Source organism: Bubalus bubalis, chromosome 22 (assembly GCF_019923935.1).
Source record: "Bubalus bubalis isolate 160015118507 breed Murrah chromosome 22, NDDB_SH_1, whole genome shotgun sequence".
NCBI lineage: Eukaryota > Metazoa > Chordata > Mammalia > Artiodactyla > Bovidae > Bubalus > Bubalus bubalis.
The window spans coordinates 5,365,087-5,390,667 of record NC_059178.1 but is presented as its reverse complement, the minus strand read 5'-3'; the positions used below and the strand labels follow the sequence as shown (position 1 = coordinate 5,390,667).

The window sequence follows — 25,581 nt, the reverse complement described above, 5'->3', positions numbered from 1 at the left end:
CTTTTACATTTTTATATTTGAACTTACTAGTCTGAGTCTTCTTTTGAAGCTTTGGACTTTTAGTCTCTTTTTTTGGATGTGCTGCGGGGCTTGTGGGATCTTAATTCCCCGACCTGGGATTGAAACTGGGTCCTCAGTGAATGTGCAAAGCCCTACCCACTGGACCGCCAGGGAATTCCCTCGTCGTAATTCGAAAGCCTTTCTCTACTCAGTCTATATTTGAATTTTCTCATGTTTTTCTTCTAGTGGTTTTATGAGTATTTTCACATTTAAATCTTTTATTTACTTGAAATTTATTCTACTATAGCGTAAGGTATTCAATTTGTTTTCCTGTTGTTCCAGTGAAGTGAAAGTGAAGTCACTCAGTCGTGTCCGATTCTTCTCGACCCCATGGACTGCAGCCTACCAGGCTCCTCCGTCCATGGGATTTTCCAGGCCTGTCTGTCTTCCGTTGACCTTTGAGCTCACCTTTATGTATAGTAAATTTCCACGTATGTTTGGAGCTATTTCTGGACCTTCTAAACTGTTCCATAGAATGTATAATCATGCATCAGAATCACATTGTTTAAATTACTTTTAAAATTATATGATTTAATATATGGTAGGGGTAGTCTCTTCACATTGCTTTCTCTTTTAGTTTCCTGGCTTTTATTGTAATAATTTTCATGTGAACTTGAGTCTGTCTATTAAAGAAAATTACTGGCATTTTTATAGAGATCATATGCCTTTTATATACTAGGAAGACTACTCTTTATGGTGTTAAAACTTATCTAAGAACACAACATGGCTTTCAGTTGCTTAACTATTCTTGTGAATTCACTACTGTTCTAAAGCTTTGTTCATATAGGTCTTAATTGTCAACTTTATTCCTCAGTATTTTATCCTTTTTTTTTGAAGTTGTAAACATAGTTGTGGAGAAGGAAATGGGGACCCACCCTAGTATTCTTGCCTTGGAAGTCCCATGGACGGAGAAGCCTGGTAGGCTACAGTCATGGGGTTGCAAAGAGTTGGACATGACTGACTAAACAACAGTAACAGCAAACATTCGACCTTGAACAACACAGATTTGAACTGCATAGGCCCACTTTTTAGATAAGGTTTTTTTTCAGTTAATGTTGCAGTCAGTACTGCGTGGTCCGTGGTTGGTTAAATCCATGGATGTGGAACTACAGATATGGAGCCCCAACTGTCAAGTTTTATGCGGATTTTCAGCTGTGCAGGGGCCAGCCTCTTTAACCCCTGCCTTGTTCAGAGGTCAGCAGTACTACCTTGTCCCCATTATATCTTCTGTTTGTTGTTGCTGATAAATGAAAGTTATCCTTACGTTTGTTTTGTTCCCACTATCGTGTTGAATTATTACTGTCATAGTTTCTTTAGTTGACCTTCCTGTGTTTTCCAAAAATACAACCATTATCACCTTCAACAATTGTAGATATATTTCCTTTCCCACGTTATTATGCATCTAATTTTTTTTTTATCGAATTGTATTGAGACCATTTTCCCCTCCTTTACACTTCTTCCTTTTTGTGTATTTGCTGTTATTTTTTGCATTGTGTTATTTAAAATTGCTTTCAGCCACAAGTAGCAGAAACCCTAACACAGCTTAAACAAGGAAGGATTTATTGTTCTCATACGGAAGTAGTCTGGAGGTCGGTTAGCAGTCAGTTAGCAGTTCAGCCTTGTCAGTAATCTAATCTTCCCTCTGCCATCTGCCAACCCAAGTTGACGCATAAAATTAACCATCACAAGGGGTGTGAGGTTTTCTTCTGTTGTAATGAAAATGTTTTGGAACTTGATCTATATGGTGGTTACACAGCACTGTGAACTCATGTACTAAATGCCTGAGCTGCACACTTTAAAATGCTTACTTTTAAGTTACATGAATTTCACATCAACTGAAAAACTACTAGAAAAACGGATTTTCTTTTTATACAAAACAAAAACAATGGTAAAACTACCATAGATTTCAGGGTTATGCGTGCTCATTTGGGGATCAGCTTAAATGTCTTCTCTGCATATAAACATGAAGAAGTACTGACGCCTCTGATGGGCACTGCTGACTGGCTAGCTCACTGCTCATTCCCGGCGCGCTGGTTAATTTTACGTCGGTTAGGGTAGGCTGCTGTGGCCACTGCCCAACATCGCACCGAGAAATTAACTTAAAGTGGACCAAACTATTTGACTATAAGACCTGAAACCATAAAACTCCTAGAAGAACACGTAAGTGGTAAGTTCTTTGATGTCAGTCTTGGTGATAATTTTTTTTTTTTGGATTTGACACCAAAAACAAAGGCGATAAAAGCAAACAAGTGGGACTACGTCAAATTAAAAAGCTCCTGAACAGCAAAAGACATCACTGAATGGGAGGAAATATTTGCCAGTCATTTTCTATATGGCGTTAATATACAAAATATATAAACAATTCAACAGGGAAAACAACCCCAAAAACAATTAAAAAATAGACATTTTTCCAAAAGAGACACACATAGCCAACAGGTACATGAAAAGATACTCTCCACATCACTCATTATCAGGAAAATGTAACTCACAGCCACAATGAGGTACCACCTCACACTTGTTGGAATGGCCATTGTCAAAAAGACAACAAATAACAAATGTTGGCAAGGATGTGGAGACGGTGAACGCTGGCAGGCTGCAGTGCATGGGGTCATAAAGAGACAGGTGTGGCCGAGCGGTAGCAGCAAACTCTTGAATACCACGGGGGTTGGGCACTGACACCCCCCAGAACCGCCCCTGCCCCAACACACACACACACACACACCGTCAAAAGTCTGTATAACTTTACAGCTGGCCCCCTGCATCTACAGATTCAGCTGTCAAGACTGTATGGTACTATAGTGTATTTATTGGAAAAAAGTCACGTATAAGTGATTCGTTCAGTGCAAACCTTTGCTGTTCAAGAGTCAACTGTATTGATACTGTATCCTGCAGCTTTACTATTTTTTGTTTATTAGTTCTTACAGTTTTTTGGGTGAAGTCTTTGAAGTTTTCTGTATGTATATCACATCATTGGCATCGACTCATTGGTTGTTCTGTAGTAGTTCATTTGAAGTTCACATATTTGTGATTTTTTTCCAGTTTTCTTGTGATTGATTTCTAGTTTCATACCACCATGGACAGAAAGATGCTTGGTATGATTTGTCATCTTAAATTAAGAAGACTTGTTTTGTGATCTACCCTTTAGAAAGTTTCGTGTGCACTTAAGAAAAACATCTATTCTGTTACTTTTGGATGAAATGGTGTGTATCTGTTAGATCCCTTTCCTTTAACGTATTGTTTAAAACAAATGTCTCCTTATTGGTGTCCTGTCTGGGTGATCTATCCATTCATGAAACTGCGGTATTGAAGTCACTTACTAAGAGACAGTGAGATAGGGTAGTGGGACTCTCATAGTACGACTTCACGGACTGTTGCCTCTTGCTGTGCCCTGGAGGTGGGAGCCGGTGAAAAGCTTTCTCTGTTGGTTACAGTCCTGTGGGACCTACTGAGCATAAGCCCCACTTGGCACCATAGCCAGATAATCAAGGGTGTCCCTTATGTCCCCTAAGCTGTAGTCACAAAAACCAGGGTCCCTGATGGAAAGCACGACACCAGATACATATGGAAGCTCCCTTCTGGGACACACTGGTGCCCTAGACTGCGGCATAGGGAGGGCATAAAGATGGTGCCAACTGCGGGGAGGAAAGGAAGCCTAGATTAAAAAAAATAAAAAGGATGGTGTCCTGCCAGCAGGAGTGAGACAAAGGGAGCCAACAAAGATGGTGTCCGCCAGCCTCTGCGCTGGGAGGGTGCCCCAGCAGGCCCCTACACGGGCGTTAAACCAGACGCCTACCCCTCGGGCCAACACTTGAACATAAGCAGTAAGCCTCTTACATAAAGTCCGGGTGCATCTCGGTCGGCTCCTTCTCTGCTGGGCCCTGGTGCGGGTGAGTCTGAAAGTATGAGCTCTTTAATAGTGATTTCTCTTTGCTGTGACCTTTGGGTCTTAGGTGTGAGTCCCGTTGGCTCTCAAAGCTGGATGTGTCCGGGCCTTGTCTCAGGCACAGGTCTGAAATGTTGGGATGCCCCATGTGAGTTACACCCTCTGTTCCTTGTGGAGCAGCTCTGAGTTTAGGGTACCAGGGGTGGGCTTCTTCAGTAAAATTATGTCTCAGCTTTTCCCACCTGTTGTGTTTTTCCTTGAGTCCCTTAGCACGTTGTTGTTTTTGATTTGTTTTCAGAGGAAATTGTTCCGTATGTAACTACAGATTTGGTGTGTTTGCAGACGGAAGTGAATTCAGGGTCTTCCAATGCCACTGTCTTAAACTGGCCTCATTTTATGGCAAAGTAGTATTCCATTATATGGATATACCCCATTTGTTTACCTGTTGGTGGATATTTAGGTTGTTCTTGCTGTTGTTTAGTCACTAAGTCGTGTCTGACGCTTTTGCAACCCCACAGACTGGCCCACCAGGTTCCTCTGTCCATAGCATTTCCCAGACAAGAATCCAGGAGTGGGTTGCCATTTCCTCCTCCAGGGGATCTTTCTGACCCAAGGATGGAACCAGTGCCTCCTGCTTTGGCAGGCGGATTCTTTACCACTGAGCCATCAGGGGAGCCCCAGATTGTTTCTACCTTTAAAAAAAGATAAAGATATTACTCACTTTTGGTTGCGCTGGGTCTTTGCTGCCATGTGCTGGCTTTCTCCAGTCGGGGTGATCGAGCTTCTCATTGCGGTGGCTCATCTTGTTGCAGAGCAGGGACTCTAGGGCGTGTGGGCTCAGCCATGACACACTGGCTTTGCTGCCCCATGGCATGTGGAATCATCCCGGACCAGGGTTTGAACCTGTGTCCTCTGCATTAGCAGGCAGATTCTTAACCACTGGACCACCAGAGAAGTCCCTGTTTCTACCTTTTTGGCTATTGTAAATAGTGCTTCTGTGGACATTCAGGTGTAAGTATTTGAGTACCTGTTTTCAGTGTTTGGGGATATATGTATATACACACTGCACACAGCTAGGAGAATTGCTGGGTCATATGGTAATTCTGTTTAACTTGTGAGGAACTGCCAAAGTGTGTTCAGTGTCTTACATTTCCATCTGCAATAGATGGGGGGCGGGGGTGTTACAATTTCTCCATATTTTTGTCCACACATGTTCTTTTGTTTTAATAGTCATTCTAGTGGCTGTGAAGTGGAATCTCATTATGGTTTCGATTTGTACTTCTCTATTGACTAATGATATTGAGGATGTTTTCATATGCTTATGAGACATTTATAATCTTTGGAAAAATGACTATTCAGGTCAAGAAAATTATTTTTACAGTGTTTATTTTTAAGGGCCCAACCCAATCTCGACTTCTTCCTGGAAGTGCTTCGTTTCCCTCTCGGTGTTTTGCCAGGCCTTTTTGTATTTATAAAGGCACCACAAGTTTTATTGCAGCTCTAACTTACTAGCAGATTCTGACAAGACTTTTAGAAGCTGTCTTAAAATTTTCCTAAGCTTCGTTCACATCATATGAGGCAGCAACTGTTAAAACATTTAGATGCCATCAGGGTACATTTTGCTATCACGTCGGAGTCTCTTAAGATCCATTTTCTCTCCACCAGTTGTCTTTACTCAAGTTTCTGGTCCTGAGCGTCAGCAGGAACCTTTAGGTGGTGCTCTCTTGTTAGAAACATTTGTTCCTCACCAGTTTAAATACAGTAGCATATCCTAAGGAAAAGTGGCCTTTTTTTTTTTTTTAAAGGGGCCATCCCCCAGGTCTGCTGAGGTTTTCTCATACCATTCCTCTCACAGAGGCTAATAATCTGTCTTGTCTCCTCCCCCGCCCCACTTCAGTGGGTTGCCCTGATGCAGACATGAAATTCTACCCGGTGTAGAAGAGCAGAGAGCGGGGTCCTGATTTGTACCTTACAAAACACCCCTAGAACTAGAACTCTCTCATCACCTGCTACTACTGCTGATACCACCCCCCCCAAAGTCCTCCATTGCTGTCCTTCAGAGAACCTCCTCCTCTGCAAGGGAGATGGGCCATTTCCCTAATGGGGTCCCAGCCTGCCTTCCTGCCCAGGAGCTGACCACCTGTTCCGCAGCCGTGTGTCAGACTTGGCCCTCCTGGTCCCTACCTGCTGTCCTGCCCTTCAACATCCTGATAGTATCCCTTTGCTTATTTTTCTGCCAGTCCTTCACCCTGTATTTCTGAACTGTCTCCCCACTTGCCAGCCCCTGCTTTTGGTCAGGGGTTACTGTTGCTTTTATTCTACCTCCAGAGAGCTGAGGTCACTTGGATGAATTGTCTCCCTTCTCATATCCTAAGATGCACTCTCCCTGGATACAGTTGTTCTTACCAACTGTTAATCCATACTCTGACTCTGTAGTCAGAGCCTCTTGTCTCAGCCACTTCGCCCCTACACTTAGTACCCCGTCTGCAGCTTACTTCTCACCATAAAGGACCCCTGTGTTCCTTTAGAAACCAGGTAGGCCTAGATTCTCTATCATCTGCCCCACTCTAAATTAAAGAACTTAAACAATACTTTAACAGATTGTACTTCCCAAAATTTTACCAAAGAGTTTATTTTTTTAAACAAAAATATACATTAATCTCAGATTTACAGAATATAGAAATAATTTATCCAAAACAATTTGCATTTTAAAATTAATATTGCACCCAACCATGGAAGTCTTTGACACATTTGCATTGTCGACCTTTCCCACAATTCGCAAAACAGGAGAGAAATCTGAAACTGACAGAATTACACAAGCTAACTTTTCTTTAAAAAAAAAAAAAAAAAACTTACAATTTTTTGTTTATTTACAAGATAAAAGTTGTAAACTTCCAGAAATTTACGTCCATAAAATAAAGAGCTAAACATTCTTTGCTTATACCTGGACAATGAGCTATTTACACACTGCGATTTCCTCACAAAGAACTCGAATGAATATTGTGAACATTCACAACCTAATGGTAAGGAACAGAATTATTGAAGACACTTCTGTATCTTCACTGGAATGCGAAAATGAAAGTGTGAAACACAGAGGATGAGAAAAGCCCCTGGATAAATCACTCTTACCTCTTGGAGGCCAGTTTCCATAATTGCCAAAGTCATCTTCAATTTTAGAAGGATACACTATTAGGAATATGGCTACCAACAGCCATTTCTCTTAAGTAGAAAAGAATGAGGTCTGTTTTATGTCCCTTATAAAACACTTTACACATAGGCAGGCACAAAAGTTTGCTTTTCAAAAGAAAGCTTTGCAGAATATTCTGCCATTTATCACTGATACCCTCAGTTTTTAAAAGCTTAAAAAAAAACAAAACATAAATATTTAAATGCATGGTTTTTTTAAATCGATAATAGACAATAAACTCACTTGGTTCTACAGGAAGTGGCTGAAATAATATACAATAGTAAGAGTAAACGCACGTAATGTCCTTTTTTAACCTGGTAGTAAACCGAAACAGACTCAGACCTTGTGTTTATGAAATGTGAAGTCATTTTTGTTGATTGGGCTGAATTAAATCCACATGAGAACATGAAATCATGCAGTCCCGTTATCAACTCTGAAAAAGAGCACTTAGCTTTTAGGAGATGAACATTCATGAGTCTTCTGTCATTGCTATTATAAGGTCTTTGTTATAGTAAGGTAGACTCCAGGAAGAAAAAGGAGCCTCTGGGGAATTCCTGACAAAGATCCCAGACAGGAAGAGCTTACTAATTTTATAAAACGATACCATTTGAACTGAAATAGAAGACGTTTTCAAATTCTCTTGTCCTAGATTAAAATGTTCACTTTGAATCATAATGAAACATAAGCATCTGAATAATCTGACTTTTCAAAAGGTCTTCTTAGGTTGGACGATTGCCACAGCAAAACCAAGTCGTTTGCTGAAAAGGTTCTTGTCTTCGGCATCCTCGTGACAAGTTCAGTTTTTTACAAAGAGTTCCCAGTCTCTCATTAAAAAAAGACAAAGACGTTTCCTTCATGCGATTGTTGTTCTACAGGTCACCCGGGAGCCGGTGCCTCAGCTCTCCACGGTGCGCCTGTACGCCGCCGACCCGTCGGCGATGACTCCGTCCAGGGGCGAGCGCTTCTTGCGGATGCTGCGGCCGGAGGAGATGAGGTCGGCGTAGCCGCGCTGGTGCGAGAAGGCGTAGGCCGAGCGCCGCGTGGACACGTCCCGGCGGAACACGTGCTGGCGCCGCTGCCACTGCTCTTCGGCTTTTAGCTGCTTCCGGTGCTTCTGAATCTGCAGAAGCGGGAGAGGCGGGAGGCCGAATGGAAACGCGGATCTGTGGCCGCAGAGGGAGCCCCTCGAACTGACAGGGACCCTGGACCAGGCTTCCCCACACCCGCCTCCCTGAGGGGTGGGCATCTCCAGCTTGGCTTTAGAGAGGAGGAAGCGGAGGCAGAGGTTCCATGAGGCTTGCAAGTTCTCAGAGCTAGAAACAGGACTAGAGCTAGAAGCCAGGACTCCCACTCCTCAGCTGGTGCTCTTTCCAGTTCAAAGGGCGGACTGGCACAGTTTTAGAAAAGACCCTTAGTGTCTCTGGGTGTTTAATGCACACTCTGGTCAGTGGGGGAGGGAGATACAGAGGACATGAAGGTTCCTTGCCTGCCTGGCAGCTTCTCTCCCCTCCTTTCTGACGGAGATGGAGCTTACCGAGGTGCCCTCCTCTTCCTCACAGCTAGGCTCCTCCTGGGATGTGGACTCCACCCGCAGGGTGGGACCGATTGATTTCCCTTGTTCTCGACTAGTCCAGGAATGGGCATGTGCCCTAATTTTGGCTCAGGAGACATGAAGGGAGTGTGCTGAGCCCTCCCCAAAGTCGCCAGGCTCCTAAGGGAAAGCTCCAGGAGAATCACTCTCTAATCTTCCCCTGGATACTGACATGGCAGGATGCAGTGCCAGGAACCGCTGGAGCCATCTTTCAGAAAGATGAAGCGAACAGTGGAGACCGCAGAGGGGAGAGAGAGAAAGAAACCCAGCCCGCTGCTCATCGCCTGAGCCTGAAGCCTGTTCTGTGAGTGGAGGTGGTACCTTATCACTGAGTCCTTTTGAGCCCTATCTTCCTGATACTTGCAGCTCAAAGGATCCTGCTATAAGAGGTGACATTTGTCTTTAAATGGGGGGAAAAAAATCCCAACCTGTATGCAGGGCAAAATACTAATAGTATAATTGCTAAATCGAGAGGGTAGATGTACATACTGTTCTTCCTTTTTTATAATAAAAACAAGCAAACAAAAATACCAACCCCAAGGGACTTATTTGCAAGGTGAAGTTAAAGAGAAGTAGTCCTAAAAACAGACCAAACTTCCTAAGAGCTGAGAATTTTGCAGGAAAGCTGCTTTGGAGAAAGGCTCTGATTTCTGGGGGAGGCACTCCGAGTTAGGAGAAGTCTATTTTTTTCTATACCTTATCGCTTTCTGATGGCCAGATGGTCATTGACAAGAAGCGAATGGCAACAACGGGCAGCAGGCACACAGCAACGGTCAGGATGATGGTTAACCAAATGTATGGCTGTCTCAGAGCATTTGAAGCTGTGCCTGGAAAAAGCAGAGAATGACTCACAATGGTCCTTTCATCCCAGGGCGGGGAGGGCATGGCTAATATTCTGCAGTCCACAAATGGATTCTCTCTGGTAAACTTTTACAACCAGATTGCCCTCCCCAGAACATCTCATCACCGCTCAAGGAATGAACATTTTAAAACCAGACTAAGCAAAGCAGAATTAGGAACATAAATTCTTTGGAACAAGGCAAATGTATATAAGTGAATAAATAAGGAAAAAAGGTACATTTGTTGGCAGTGAATTAATTAGAAATGCAAAAGTAGGCAGTATATACCTTTGGATTTTTTTTTTCTCCAGGAACCTAAAAAAGCACTTTCCTCTATATACCCGTGGCTGATTCATGTTGATGTATGGTAGAAACCAACACAATACTGTAAAGCAATTATCCTTCAATTAAAAATAAATTTTTTTAAAAAGCACTTTCCAATTTATACCTTTGGTTTGAAACTCCACATATTAACAGCAGGCACTGCTGTTTGTGGGTAAGACTTATGCAGGTGTTCTATACAGATCATGCCATTTACTCATTTCTGAGAGGTGAGTATTGCTGTCTTTACTACATGAAGAAACCAAGTAGTGGAGAAGTATTAATAAAAAATTGGTCCAAGGTATAGAACTAGCTATGCAACTCCTGAATTAAAATCCATATCCATCCAGCTAGAGCTTGGCTTTTTCCACTGAATTCGGCTTCTAGTTTTTTTTGTCAGAAGAAGTAACAATTCAATTCTGTTAATACAACCAGGTAATCATATATACTACTTAATTTTAAAACTGAGCCAAATTTGTTACAATATTTTCTGTACTTGATACTGTGAGTTTATAAAAATAATAGTGTTTATTTTTTAAATGTGGTTTTAACACTGATAAATGTGTATGGGTTTAACAAACACTCCCTATGGGAATATCCTAAGTAACTGGGTACTAAAATTTTAGAACACAGTCACAGTAAGGAAGAACACAGACCCAAAAATGAGCTCAATTCCAATAAGAAAAGGGTTATTACCACGTACGTGCTCAGTTGTGTCCAATTCTTTGTGACCTCATGTACTGTAGCCTGCCAGGCTGGTCTGTCCCTGGAATATTCCAGGCAAAAGTACTAGAGTGAACTGCCATGCCCTCCTCCAGGGGAACTTGCGGACCCAAGGATCGAACCCACATTTCCTGCATCTCCTGCATTGCAGGTGGATTCTTACCACAGCTACTGCGTTTTATAACCAAACAACTGGTCATTTAAAAAAAATTCTTTTACAGGGAAACAAGTTTATGGGCATTTTTTTTTTCCATTTTGAATCCAAGCTACACTATCCACAGTAAGTTCATAAATGCTAATTTATGCTATTTATAAATTTTATGGTATTAGTTCATTCTAACATTTGTCATACTTTATACAGCTGTAAACTATTGTTTTTCATAAGTTTACTTACTGCTCTGTGCACATATTTCTGATGATACAATCCACTTTTAAGTTCTAGAATTCCATCATAATTTCTTTTGCTAATTTAATATTCTTAGGTCTTTGGGTTATTTCCAGTTTTTAAAAGAAGTGTTGCAGTGATACAATCTTTGTACAGATTACCTTTCCAAAATTTGGTGTGTTTCATCTTAGGGTGTATTCCTCATGTGGAAATACTAAATCAAAATGTACCCCCAAATTTATTATGTATTTCTAGGTAGTGTTTAGAAAAATTACACTATCATACTATCAGCATGTACTATATTGGGAAACATGTATCCCTAGTTTCCCAGTAGCCTTCCAATATTAGATTTTATGGAAGAAATAAAAAGCACAGTTATAGCTTAAAGTTATTTTAATTTGCTTTCCTCCCATCATGTTACCCTGCTTCCAACCCACTAACCACCGTTCAGTCTCTACTCAGGACATTAATTTTTATTCGCAGTAATTCACACTTCGTGTTTTTACTTAACCTGAAATTATGTCAGAATCTAAATTATGACATTTTTCTATATATTTATTTTTGGAATTTAGAAAATACCAACCTGTGAATTGAAATGCAGATGGAAAGAGAACATGTATCCCAGCACTATGAAAGTCAAACATGATGCCAAAATAAAGTGCAATGCTTCCAAAAATTGAAAAAGCATTCACAAAAGTCCAATAAGAAGTATCCAAGCCAATCTGTTGGGAAACCAGAGAAAAACAGAGCATTCATTTTGGGGAGTTAGCAAGAAATAAAGGATCTAAGGATTCTGAAAATAGAATTCAGCAATTTAGGCATGATTTGGCTTCTGAACAATCAGAAGCTGCTCTTGGTTCAGGCAAGAAATAGGAAATACATTTGTTATAAGGGATGAAAATAGCATCCATTCATACTTGCAGGGCAGCAGAGGCTCGGTTGGAGGGAGAGTGGGAGCCAGGCAGATGTGTCTGCTGGTCTACACACAGAGGTGGATGCAGTATCAGTAGGTCCTGGACACGGTCAGCTAAAGCCACATACCTGGAAGTTGACTGTTATTACGAGAGCAGAGGCAATCGTGACGGCGAAAGACTGGTAGTCCGAGGGCGCCTCTCCATTCTGCCCCATGGTCTGCGTATAGGCTCCATAAGGTATGAAGAAGAGGACCAGCGAGGTTAAAGCCCCGTGCAGCAAGCTGACAAAGAATTTCCTGTAGTTGAATAGCAAGTCTCTCTGTCCCACCATGTATAAGCTGGGGAAGCGGAGGCTCAGTTTGTCGCTCACGTCCTTAAGGGGAAAACATGGAGTTGAGTGTATTGCCTGTCAGGATCGAAGAACTCAGATACATTCGTCACAACTTCTATGTCACAAAGAATTGCGACTTGTTAAGTTTTAGGGAGGCAGAAACTAAAGATAAATCCTGAATAATTTCATTGTGCAGACAGCAGCTTCATCACTGTGCTAGGTTGCTTCAGTTGTGTCCCACTCTTTGCAACGCCATGGACTGTAGGCCGCCAGGCTCCTCTGTCTGTGATGTTCTCCAGGCAAGAACACTGGGGTGGGTAGCCATTCCCTTCTCCAGGGCATCTTCCTGACCCAGGTATTGAATCCAGGTCTCCCACATTGCAGGCAGATTCTTTACCATCTGAGCCACCAGGGAAGTAGCCCACCACTATTTGATATTTAATTTTAAGAGACTAGGTAAACTACTGTTTTCTACTTACAGAAAGCAAATTAGTAATGTTAAAAAGTATAGGAAGCCTATTTTTACCTCCTGAGAGATTATTGTTTCTCATTCTTTGAGAAAGCATTTTCACATTCATGATGAGCTAATTCCAGATTATTCTTTTTATTCTTTAAAGCAGCTTCTATAAAAATTGTAATGATAGAATGTAGATTTAATTAACCAAGAAGTTTGGGGAGGTATTAAAATAATTTACTTTAAAAATGTATACGTCATTATCATAGAGACATACTATATTGTTAGGTATCTAACAAGAAAACCTCAGCATCCAAAATGAGGATAACAAACTTGTTTATGGATTCAACCCAGGCACAGAAATCTTTTCTTACTATAAAACTAGAAGCACCTGACAGTAGAAATATTATAGGGCTCACTCAGGAAGAAGTGAAAACCAAGAGAAGACATTGAGATGTGTGCTTTGATACAGGCGCTCAGTCTGTGCAGAGCATCCCTGTCTGCACTGGGATCCTACCTGGTCGAGCAGCCCCATGAGGAGCACGGGCAGGCTGGAGTAGAGCACGTTGTAGAGGGTGATGAACCAGTCTTCGTACGCGGTCTGTGAGGGGATGACAAGGTCTCTGTGTCACCAACCAAGAAACATTGCCAGGCTAGTCAGTGTGCACGCACCTGCCGTCTCAAAGCAGGGACATCCCCAGGGAGAGCCCCGCCCGCCTCCGCCAGCTATACCCACAGTAGGCATGAGATTGTTTGGATGGAGTAGGCAGAATCAAAGGGCTTCTCACAGTCATCTCCCTCCTCAAATAAGTGGGGAAAAGAATCTGGTCTATTTGAAAAATGCTGGAAAACAAATCCATGTTCATCCTCTTTTATTAATGAATTAGGTTACATCCAACTGGTTCAAAAGTACCTATGTACCATTCAAGTTTGCTTTTATCTTGCTGGTTCAGCATTTCCAGTTAAATATTATCTAAAACATTTTGAATATAAGAAAGAGGCTTCTGAAAGGGATAAGCAAGACTGCGCACACACCAGCCCTCGGGGGGCGGGGGGGAGGATCAGGATGGGTAGAGGAAACAGGCTGACTCAGCACCAGCATTGATGCATAGTCCTGCACAGAAGCAGGAAGAAGGTTCCAGTCTTGCTCAAGACCTCCTGGCCCAGTTTCTACATCGGCCCTCCTCTTATGCCAGTTGTCTGCGGCATAGCATCAAAGAGGTTTGGACAACCACAGGCACTGGCTTAGGCTCATATTTTACTAATGGTATTTTTCTGCCATATCACCAATTTAACATGTTAGATATGTTCCCATTCCTATTTCAGCAAAAGGTAAAAATTTAAAAACTAGCAGCAATGGAGACATAATGGGTCTATGATCACCTGAAATTTATATAATCCCTTTAGTCACAATATAATTTTATACTTAAATCTGAAGAGTTTGTTCAAAGCTGAACAATTTGTTATCACTATTCTTAAAGGTAAGATGACTTGGAAAAAAAAAAAAACTAAGGTGAAGGCAAAGACACACAAAAGTCCACAGGCCAGGAACAAATCCTGCCTTTTTTAAAGGCAAAGTAAGTTCAAAGCACCAGACACATTTTAGAAAATTCGTAAACTTAATTGATCTATGTCTCAATTATTAAGAGACACAGCATCAAAACTGTGAACATGGGAGGGAAAAATATACATTTTTTTTCAAAAGTAGTTTTATTCATGTAAGAGAAGAGCGTTACTCATTTAATAATAATGATGATGGTGGTATATTACCTGTGCAGAGTACCCATTGAAGAAGGAGTACCAGAAATGAACCAAAGTAAATGCAAAGTTTTTATAGAAGAAGTATCGCAGGAACTTGCACATCCTTATGTAAGACCACCGGCCATGCACCAACAGCAGTCTCTGCAGGTATCTGAACTGTGCAAAGGAATAGTCACTGGACATGACCGCTTGCATGCCTTCTTGTCCACTTATTCCAACACCGATGTGGGCAGCTATGGGGTGAGGAAGCAGATACTGTGAATCATAAGCTTATTTTAAAACAAAACATTGAGATGATAAAACTGTTTCTATGGCAATACAAAAACAACAACAACAACAACAGTCTGACGTTTATGAAACAATAAATGTGAAAGCTATTGCTCACAATCCTCTACACCCAACTTCTGAACTCAAAGTCACAGGTACAGGTTGCTACACAGAGCACATGGTTGGGCCTCCATAAATATTTGTGTAAGGATCTCAATGGGTGAGGAATTCCATTTGGATTATCTGCCCAGCTCATAAGCCATCCTTCCCAACCACAGGGCAAGCCCCAGACACCCATGTACACACCATGTCTCCCTGCCTCCTTGGCCACAGCTGAGTCAGCCTTGGGCAGATATGTAATCTGTAGTAGTTACTATGAATTGGCTCTCATTCTGCATTCTAAAATTTTACTTTAATTAGAGAGGTGGGAAAGCAAATAAAACCCCCACATTGCTCAGACTCCCTTGCAACTAGGTCCTCTTTGTGAATTAGGTTCCACTTGTTTGGCCCCACTTGTGACTTAGAAGCAGAAGTAGATGGGAGCCCAGCATCCCTTCCCTGTTTGGCATTCCTGCAACAGACTCCATATATCCATTCTCCAGCTTCCTGGATGCTGATAAACAACTGCAAGGGCTTCTCAACTGGACAGCTCTTCAGAGGAGCCTCAACTTCTCAAAACTCCTCTGGCAAGTGACCCAGACTTGGAGACACCACCTGGAACCAACCTTCCTCAGTCCATCCAGAATTTCTATGAGCACCTAGTCCCCTGTATTAATCACTTCCTACTTTGAGTACCTAGAGGGATTTGTTTCCCTCAGTCTCTCTTGGTGTTTTGGAATTAGGATTTGGGTGTGTTTGCCTGGAATGTTAGCATGTAAATTCTTGAGTTGTGGGATGGATATACTTCTTTCTGAGGCACTGAGAAAGTAATCTAGAAAAAGGATGCTGCTGCTGGAAAAGATTGAGGGCAGGAGGAGAAGGGGATGACAGAGGATCAGATGGTTGGATGGCATCATCAACTTGATGGACATGGGTTTGGATGGACTCCAGGAGTTGGGGATGGACAGGGAGGCCCGGTGTGCTGTGGTTTGTGGGGTCGCAAAGAGTCGGACATGACTGAGCAACTGAACTGAACTGAGAGAAAGGATGAGAGAGATAGACTCTGGGTTCTTGGTACTGCTTCTTGGTTCTAGTATTATCCAGAGGCCTGGGTCCTTGAGCAGCACATATTTGTAGCTTTTAAATTAGGTTTATTTTTCTCGTATGCTAACTTTAATTATTCTCCAAGACTTGCAATCAAAAGTGTTTTAACTTAGATACTATTAAACTTTCAAAGGCTTATTCATGGCCCACTGAGACCTTAGGACGGACAGTCGTTTTAAGGGGAGGAAAGTTTCCAGAATGGATAAAAATAATAGTCCCAGTTTTATCCATCTTTCCAGTAGTCATTATATGTTCCACTTAGAGAATTATGAGTTTGATCTAGGTCTTAAAAGTCATGGAAGACAAATAGATCATTTTGAGAACATGTGTTGGAGAACACAGTCTACTGTTGCTCAGACCCTGAGACGTGTCTGCCAGTTCAGCAGTTTCCAACTAAAAGAAGCTCCAAAACCCCTGCCCCAGTTGCAGAATACAAGGTCTGACAAGTTCGAGACAACACAGTGACTTGTCCAAAACCTCCATTTTTTAATAACACTCTGCAATTCTAAAAAAAAAAATAGAATAAACTGCATCTCAATCAATATTTATGACCTCTTTCTAAACACATAAATAGTTCTTAATGACCAGTCATGGTTGCCAGACTGCTCTTTCCTACCAAACCATGGCCTTCTTTCCTGAACAAGTAACAGGGAAATGTGATTCTTTCAGAGCCAAGGACGAGGAGCCCCTGTGCTAGGCTGTGACATCCCGGCCAGCCTCTGTGGTGCAGACCAAGGGCAGTGTGTGAAGTGAGCATCGCACAGTTCACAGGGAGATTCCAGGCCACGAGGCAGGCGGACTTTGTAAGGCCGCACTGCTTGTGTTTTCCTGAAAACTAAATATAGACATCTAGATTTTCCCGAAGTTTCAGATGTGGTTTTAAATGCCTTCCGAGTAGATTGCTTCATAATTCCCTAACAAACTGATAGTTTCTTCCTGCCTCTTTAATGCCTCTTATTCATTCTCAGAGTTTCAGCCAAGTAAAACACCACCTACCAGCCATCTTCAGGCACAAAGGAGGGAGAGGGCAGCCCCTGAGGGTCCCTGGGTCCTTGCTAGGGGCAAACTGGTAGAGTGCAATTCCCTGCACTTCTACTGGACTACACCACTAACCATGAAACATTAGGGAATGGTCAGATTTTTTTAGACACTTAAATTCCACTGTACTTCTTTATAAACAATGATTTCTTTCTGTACCTTGTTCCTGAAGCAGGTAAAAGAGATAAGAGTTTTCACAAAGTTCAAAGAGGTACTTAACAATACTTGGATTAAGCTATGGACTTCCAGGGAGACCTGAAATTTTCTGACTCATCCCCAAAGGATGCCTCCTACATTATATACAAAAGCATCTACTATATAACACAGATTAATAAAATGCTTAAAACCACTTAAGAAAAAACAGTCTCTAGGAGATTCATCTATGCAGATTCTCTGTGATCCCTTTTGCTATCAACTAGTGAACCCAGAGGAACACAAGAGTTTTCAAGTCTCTCACATAATCAGACGGTAAGTCTGTAAGGGGATCCCCTTTCCCCAGTATCTATAAGTCTTCGTTATAACTGAAGAACTGAAGTAAGTAACTGAGTTACTTACTTTTTTGGCAGAGGCATTTATGTTAAGGTACGTAATGGAAAACAAACTAGAACTAGCTGCAGAGGAAAGAAACATCTGATTCAGAGCAAGGAATGCCATTCACACAGCAGGATGAGCATGAGCAAAACAGTGCAGGGAAATTAAACTAGTAGAGACCACAGACATACACATGGTAAAGAAGCAAGAAGACGTACATCATAGAGCCGACTTCTGTTGAGGAAGGTAAAGTTGGAATATTCTTAGTATATATCAAGGAGGAGGAGGAAGAGACTCTAAGGAAAGAAAGAGACGCATGAGTTACAAAATAGGCTGAATTCAAAGTCTATTTATATACATAATCCGTTTAAGCTACCCAGCACTACAGGACATGTGCCTACATGCCATGGATTGTTCATCTCAATAATATCACAAACCTAGAGGTGACATCAGAGACAATTCTCTTGTTCTCAAATGAGAAAGCTGACGCCTGAGCATGAACCCAGGGTGACACAGCATGTTGGTATTAGGATGAAGGCAAGTATTCAGATCTCATTCAGGCATTTTCATTACAAGATACCCCTTACAAGTTCTACAGGGAAACAAAAGGACCAGGATTCAGACATATTGCTGTGGATTTGGTTCTGAATGCTTTAATACCAGCAAAACTGTTTCCACAAGATAGGAGTCAATCCTTTCATTTGAGTGAACTCCGGGAGTCGGTGATGGACAGGGAGGCCCGGCGTGCTGCAATTCATGGGGTCGCAAAGAGTCAGACACAACTGAGCGACTGAACTGAACTGAGGGTCCTCCAAAAGGTAAAAAGACCTTGGGAGGCCAGGAGAATGTTGTGGCCACATCGGAACTTTGCTTCAATGCCAAGTGTGTTACTCTGAGCTCACACAAGGTCACCCAATGGTGAAGTTCAACAGTTTACCAACAGCAAGAAGAAAGCCCCAGAAAACAATGCTTAGGTGTGGGAGAGTAATATTCCCCAAACAAATAACAGAATTCAACAATTTATGCCAACCTCAGCAGAGATTTTTGCAAAACGTATTATATAGTAGGGTTTTCAGTAAATCCTAAAGAAATACAGGAGGGGAAGCAGCAAGAGAAAACAAAACACCAAATCCAAACATATGCAATAGAAGGAAACAAGGATAGGCCACCCACATGAAACTCATCTGCTACTGGGCTAGCTAAAAAGTTTGTGTGGGTTTTTCCATTAGACGCTATGGAAAAATCTGATCAAGCTTTTTGGCCCGTTTGGCCAAGCTGGCCTGTGGGCGAGACTCACTTTTGATCATGTTGACGTCGTTGGCGCCATCCCCGATGGCCAGCGTGATGGCCTTCTTGTAGCGCTTCACCAGGTCCACCACCATGGCCTTCTGCTTGGGGGTGACGCGGCAGCAGATGACCGCGCTGCACTCGCAGGCCAGGTCCACGAAGTTCTGCTGCTGCTGCTCCTTCCTCACCTCCAGCTTCCTCACGCTCTGCGTCCGCAGTCGCCGCTCTTCTTCTGTCCTGGGGAACTTCAGCTTCAGAATCTTACTTCTCTTGGACTTTTTCTCGAGAAGGATTTCATTCTGTGAAATGAAGGAGGGGGAAAGATTACAGTCTGTTTGGGATTTTATATCAAGAGTGCCATTCCCAAGATTTTAATCATCTGAGGGATATTTCTGGGCCTACGTTATTGATGATACTGTTCTGATTATAAAATATTTTCTATAAAATTACAGAAAATTTTAAAATGTACAATGGAGAAAATTAAAATTTTCTGTTAGTTGACAAACTAGTAGTAACCACTGCTACCAGTTTATATCATATAATAATATTACATATAATATATGATCATATGTAGCATATACATATCATAATATTATATATATCATATATTATTGTATGTATCACTTATTTTATGTATTATATAATATTAACTCTCAGGCTTAGGAAATTGCCCTTTCATTTATAGGCTAACAGATTTTAACATTGGTAATTAATATGAAACCGTCTAAAATTGGTTCAGGATGACCTGCTTTAGTTTGAGCCAAAGGGAGAGACGCTAATGATACATACCAACCAAGAACCAGTGATTATTAAGGCACGGTTTCCACCAGATGGGAAAAAAGGTTCATACACTTGGGGTACGAATTTTGCATAGACTCCCCCTCTGTTCCTCTGGTTTTCCAGCCTTGTATGAAGAAGAGCACTGGGGAAAAATTTAAGTGTGTATAAGACCAAGAACATGCCCTTGATTGGGAGATAATTTTGACATATAATCTTTTAAAAATAGCAATAAAAAACACATTAGCATAAAAGTTATCATCTTTAACTATACGAGTATACAGTTCAGTAGTGGTATGTATATTCACATTGCTAATCTCTAGAACTTTTTCATCTTTCAAAATGAAACTCCATACTCATTAAATAACAACTCCCTGTTTCCCCTTCCCCCAGCTCCTGGTAACTACCACTTGACTTTCTGTTTCTATGAATATGACCACCCCAGGTAACTCACATAATGGAATCATACAGTACATGCCTTTTTGTAATTGGTTTATTTCAGTTAATAGTGGCTCATTTCACTGTTCTCAAGGTTCATTCACATTGTAGCATTTGTCAAAATGGTCTTCCTTTTTAAAGCTGAATAATACCCTTTCTGTCTGAGCCACTAGGGAAGCCCCACCATTCCACCATGTGGATATACCACATTTTGTTTGTCCATTCATCCGTCAGTGAACCCTTAGGTGCTCCCACCTCTTGGCTATTGTGATCAATGCCACTGTGAACGTGGGTTTGCAGATCTCTCTTCAAGTCCCTGCTCTTCATTCGCTGGGATATGTATATAGAAGTGGGACTGCTGGATCATGATAATTCTATTTTAAAATGCTTTGAGGAATCATCACACTGTTTTCCACAGTGACCGCACTGTTTTATATTCTCCAGCAGTGCACCAAGTTCCCAGTTTTCCATATACTTGTACAAACACTATTTTCTGTGTTTTTTAAATGGTAGTCATCCTAAATCAATGTTAAGTCAAACTGTGGTTTTAATTTGCATTTCTTTAGTGATTAGTGATGTTGAGCATTATTTCATATGCTTATTGGCCATTTATATGTCTTTTTGGAGAAATAGCTATTCAAGCCTTTTGCCCATTTTTTTAAATCAAGTGACATATAATGTTACTAAATCTTGATTCCTCTACCACAGAGGCACCATGTTCTGGGTACTTTATTAATTTGCCAAAGGTGGCTAAAAGAAGATACAGTTGAAAATGTGTTCACAAGCAACAGAAGGAAGGCAACCTTGATCAGAACTATAATATGGGGTGAAGCCTAGTGTGCTGTCAACAGTGAGTACTGCTGGGCAGGAAAAATACCTTATTTCCACATAAAGTTACGTCTGCCTTCGAGTTATTCTCTGTGCTTTCTATCAACAAGTTATTGAGAAGACCACATACAGCTCATGATATGAAAGTGAGGCATGGAATCCTGGAGTAAAAGGGACTGTAAGTACCCAACTCGTCATGTTAACAAACAGGGAAATTAAGTCTGAGAGATATTGTGATTTGCCTGCAACAAGTTGATGGGAAGAATGCAACGAGGACTCAGTTCTCCTAACTCTCAGTCAGGATTTTCCGTCTTACACGCATAGAGTCTTTAGTCTTCACCTTCAAGAACGGGTTTCTCAGCCTTGGCACTGCTGATTCTTTGTTATATGTGGCTGTTACAGATACTGTAGGATGCTTCGCAGCACCCCTGGCCGCTACCCCACTAGAAGCCAGGAGCACCCCTCCTTCCCCCTGCGACAACCAAAGATGTCTTCAGACATCGCCAGATGTTCCCAAGGGCAGAGTCCCCACCTCCCTCACCCCGCTTGAGAACCACTGCACTAGGAGATCTGGTAGCTATTGTTCTTTTTCCACATTAACTTCTCATTTTCAAGTTGAATATAAGGAGTGATCAAGACAAATCACTAAAGGCTGGAAGAGAAAAAATATGAAATCTAATTCATAATTAGTCAGTGATATCTCAAGCCCACTTCCTTTTTCAGCAGGCAAGCGCTGAGGGCTTGCAAGAAATACCGAAAAACAGCCCCTGAAAAGGCAAATAAGGCCTCAAGTTTCACTACAACAGAAGGTTGAAGTGTGGTGACTTGGAGCTGCCTGTTGTCTCCTGTTTCACTTAAACTTGAGGAAACTGTCTCAAGTGACATGTTCTAGCTCCATCTCTCTGAATCTGTGTCTACTGTCCAGTCTTGTTTTTATAAAAATGAGATGTTACATATTCTCACTGCAGGCCCTTACTCACCTGATATCTTCCCCGTAGCAGATAGTGGTATCTTCAGTAAGAAGTTCACAGGCAAATCCTATATTTTCAGCAGTTTCTACAATAGAAAAAAATGAAGCCAAATGTCATTCCTACTGATGAATTTAATAATGGGCTTCATTTAGTACCAATTTTTTCAATTAATAAAACAACCAGATTCAATCAAATACACTTTTTGATTTTTTTTTTTTTGCAGCAATGTCTAGACATCACTAAAGGAAACAAATCCTTTTCTCTGTAATAAGTCTAATAAGCCAACGTCTGGTGAAGATGTTTTTAATAATGAAATATAATATCAAATGTGTAAGCTGGTTATTTAATAAAATCAATGTTCATTGAAATACTGAACACATCTAGTTCATGTGGTTTAATCTGGGTTGGAAAGATCCCCTGGAGAAAGGAATGGCCACCCACTCCAGTATTCTCGCCTGGAGAATTCCATGGAGAGAGGAGTCTGGTGGGCTACAGTCCAGGGGGTCGCAGAGTCGGACAGGACTGAGTGACTAACACACACACGAGGTGGGAAGGGTAGCCATTTCCACAAACCCTCACATGTGGCTCCTACTGGGCATTTTCTCCCCTTTTCCACCCCCACCCCCACTTGTTTGAGGTCGGGACTTAATTCCTTAGCTTATCAGAGTGTGTAATCCACCAAAATGTCAGGATAAGACAAATGATCTAGTTTCCCATGGAAGGCTTCTGGAGTGAAAAAATCAACAGAAACGATAACACAACAATCAACTCCTTGTTGAGCTCTGAATTTAAAAATTAGAATCTTCCCGTGGGGATAAAATTACAATTTTCAAGCAATAAAAGAGGAAAGAAAACCAAAGCTGCTGGTCAGCATGTTACGCTCTTCTGCTCTCTGCCCAACAGACGGTACAGTGCTGGGACAGAAGGGCCCAGAGAGCTGGCCCTTTGAGAACGGGACCCCATGTCGGGCAGAGATAGAAGACTGAAGACAGCCAGCAGCACATGAGCAGGAGCTCAGTTACGAGGAAGAGACTCTGCCGCAGAGGGAGTTTTGGGAAGGAGGTGGCCAGGGCGGGCTGGAGCAACACAGAAGGACTTCTTACGGAAAGCATCTCTGCCCAAGGGAAACAGACGGTGCTTGTGCAGGATGCGAAGTCTGAGAAGGTCCCCTTAAGCAGGGGAGACAGGAGCTATGGATATTTGTGAATTAACAGATAGGTTTCCCTGCAAACTGACTTACCCTTTTTGTCTCCAGTGAGCACCCAGATCTTAATGTCAGCTTTTGAAAGTTTTGAAATGGTTTCTGGGACTCCATCTTGCAGCTTGTCTTCAATAGCTGTTGCTCCTAATAGCTGGAATGTACATTCACAGAAAGGAATTAGCAAATAAGCCAAAAATGTTCTGTATTTGCAGTCGGCCAACCTGTAAAAAGCAGATGGGCTAAATACACCCCAGCTGCTGCGCTATAGGGGCCAGCGGCCAGCATTAACTGGGAAGGCTGCCGTGTTCCACATTCACCAAAAACCAAGCAGCCCAAGTCTTTTTCCTTACAGTAATTCACCAAGACAAAAATGTAAGTACCAATCAAGGACATTAAAAATATAAAAATATATAATTTTGTTGTGTGTATACTACTTTACACGGATACAAACCAATTTCTTTTGCTAAAGGTCAGTGCTTACTATCTGTTGAACATTTCCTTTTCATCAAAACTCTACAAGCAATAAGTATTAAACTTTGGAAAGTCTCTACGAATGGCTTATTTTTCTTATTTCAAGATTTTGCACAACATAAATCACCTCAGTAATTCTCATAGTGTAATAAGTATATGCTGGCTTATTATTGTATAAAATGAATTTTAATAAGTGATATTAAAATAATAGAATCAGAATCTCATAGTGTTTTCTGTCTTTTGTTTTCTCATAATGGCAACTGCTATTTTGCTTGCTTAAAAAAATTCAAATGACTGAGTTCCACTGTACCAGTTTCAAATACTGCAGTTTGAATTGTATTTCAAGAGTGAGATTAAAAATGAATAAAACTTAATAAGATCTCCAATTCTGTTCAGAATATCAAGGGGAAAGTTACAAAGGTTAAAACTCACAATTAAATCTTTTTCAATCTCCTCATATACTTTATCCAGAGCTTCATCCCGGTTGGTTGAGGCTATACTGGCAGCCATAAACTTTTTATTCCATTCTTCAAATTCTTTTTCTTCAATTTCCTTATAGCAAAGGCACAGTGTTCTAAGAGTCTCACTGGCAAAGATCTGTTTAATTTAAAAGACAATCCAACCACCCAAAGAACAGTTATTTTTATGTACGTTTGAAATCTCATTTTGCAGTAATACGATAAGATAATTTAAAAAGAGACTGTGAAATGATTCTGTACACATACATTCCATAGAGGAGAGTAAACAAATACTAATACTTTGTTTTCCTAAGAATTCTCAAAATCTTAGGAGTGTTTATTTGTGGTTCCCTAATTAAAGGGAATAGTATAACTCTCTTGTAAACCAAGTCATGAGAATGAACAAAAAACCCTTAACAACTAAGAAAATAAGAGACCAAGGATGGTGCCTTGTGGTAAAAGGTTTTGTAAACCAGACCTGACAACTTTGCAATTTGTTCCCACAAACAGTTACAAGTTCAAAGACTATGAACTCTCAACCAAGCCTTAGTCCCTCAAACCAATTCTGAAAGACACACGCCATGGTTAAAGCTGAGATAAAACATTTTCATGAAAAAGAGTATGTAAAGTTTAATCATGGCAAACAGATTTAAGCCATTTTAAAAGAGCTAAAATGTGAACCAGTAAAAATGTTTCATTACTTCACAGTCACATCTTGTCGGTCAAAATAGCAGAACGGGTTCGCCCAAGTAAGGGTTTGCTTTCAAAGACTGGCAAGTTCTGCATGTATTTGATTAGACCGCCCTCATTCAAATTCTCATGAGGAACTACCCACTGTAACTGTTTCAGCAACACACATATAACCTTAAAATGTGACCTCTCCTAGGAAACAACATATTTAGCGGACTTTTTCTGAAGGATCTTTGGCCCCCAAACTCAGACCCTTCAAGTGGAGGGGAAAAAGACCCCTTTATTGAGCACTGACTAAGTGCTGGGGACTGGGCAAGTTGCTCCATGTATGAACTATCCCCATGCGGGGATACTTCAGTTCAGTTCAGTCACTCAGTCGTGTCCGACTCTTTGCGACCCCACAAACCGCAGCAAGCCAGGCCTCCCTGTCCATCGCCAACTCCCGGAGTCCACCCAAACCCATGTCCATTGAGTCGGTGATGCCATCCAGCCATCTCATCCTCTGTTGTCTCCTTCTCTTCCTGCCCTCAATCTTTCTCAGCATCAGGGTCTTTTTAAATGACTCAGCTCTCTGCATGAGGTGGCCAAAGTATTGGAGTTTCAGCTTCAGCATCAGTCCTTCCAATGAACACCCAGGACTGATGTCCTTTAGGATGGACTGGTTACATCTCCTTGCAGTCCAAGGGACTCTCAAGAGTCTCTCCAACACCACAGTTCAAAAGCATCAATTCTTCGGTGCTCAGCCTTCTTCACAGTCCAACTCTCACATCCATACATGACCACTGGAAAAACCATAGCCTTGACTAGACAGACCTTTGTTGACAAAGTAATGTCTCTGCTTTTTAATATGCTGTCTAGGTTGGTCATAACTTTCCTTCCAAGGAGTAAGTGTCTTTTAATTTCATGGCTGCAATCACCATCTGCAGTGATTTTGGAGCCCAGAAAAGTACAGTCAGCCACTGTTTCCACTGT

General features: G+C 41.5%; 1 protein-coding gene across 3 annotated transcripts in view; it reads right to left on the bottom strand.

The window, feature by feature from the left end:
* Window positions 1-6,544: 6,544 nt before the first annotated feature.
* ATP8B1 (ATPase phospholipid transporting 8B1) overlaps window positions 6,545-25,581 on the bottom strand; it is a 109,619-nt gene continuing 90,582 nt past the window's right edge. For all 3 annotated transcript variants that reach the window (XM_025273620.3, XM_044934578.2, XM_044934577.2), the window contains 11 exons: window positions 23,894-24,058; window positions 23,030-23,141; window positions 21,799-21,874; window positions 19,565-19,697; window positions 18,786-19,074; window positions 14,459-14,682; window positions 13,206-13,289; window positions 12,031-12,276; window positions 11,573-11,711; window positions 9,418-9,548; window positions 6,545-8,250 (listed from right to left, as the gene is read on the bottom strand). In XM_025273620.3, coding sequence (XP_025129405.1) covers window positions 8,026-8,250; window positions 9,418-9,548; window positions 11,573-11,711; window positions 12,031-12,276; window positions 13,206-13,289; window positions 14,459-14,682; window positions 18,786-19,074; window positions 19,565-19,697; window positions 21,799-21,874; window positions 23,030-23,141; window positions 23,894-24,058 — 1,824 coding nt within the window. In that variant the 3' untranslated portion in view covers window positions 6,545-8,025. The remainder of the gene's footprint in view (window positions 8,251-9,417; window positions 9,549-11,572; window positions 11,712-12,030; window positions 12,277-13,205; window positions 13,290-14,458; window positions 14,683-18,785; window positions 19,075-19,564; window positions 19,698-21,798; window positions 21,875-23,029; window positions 23,142-23,893; window positions 24,059-25,581) is intronic.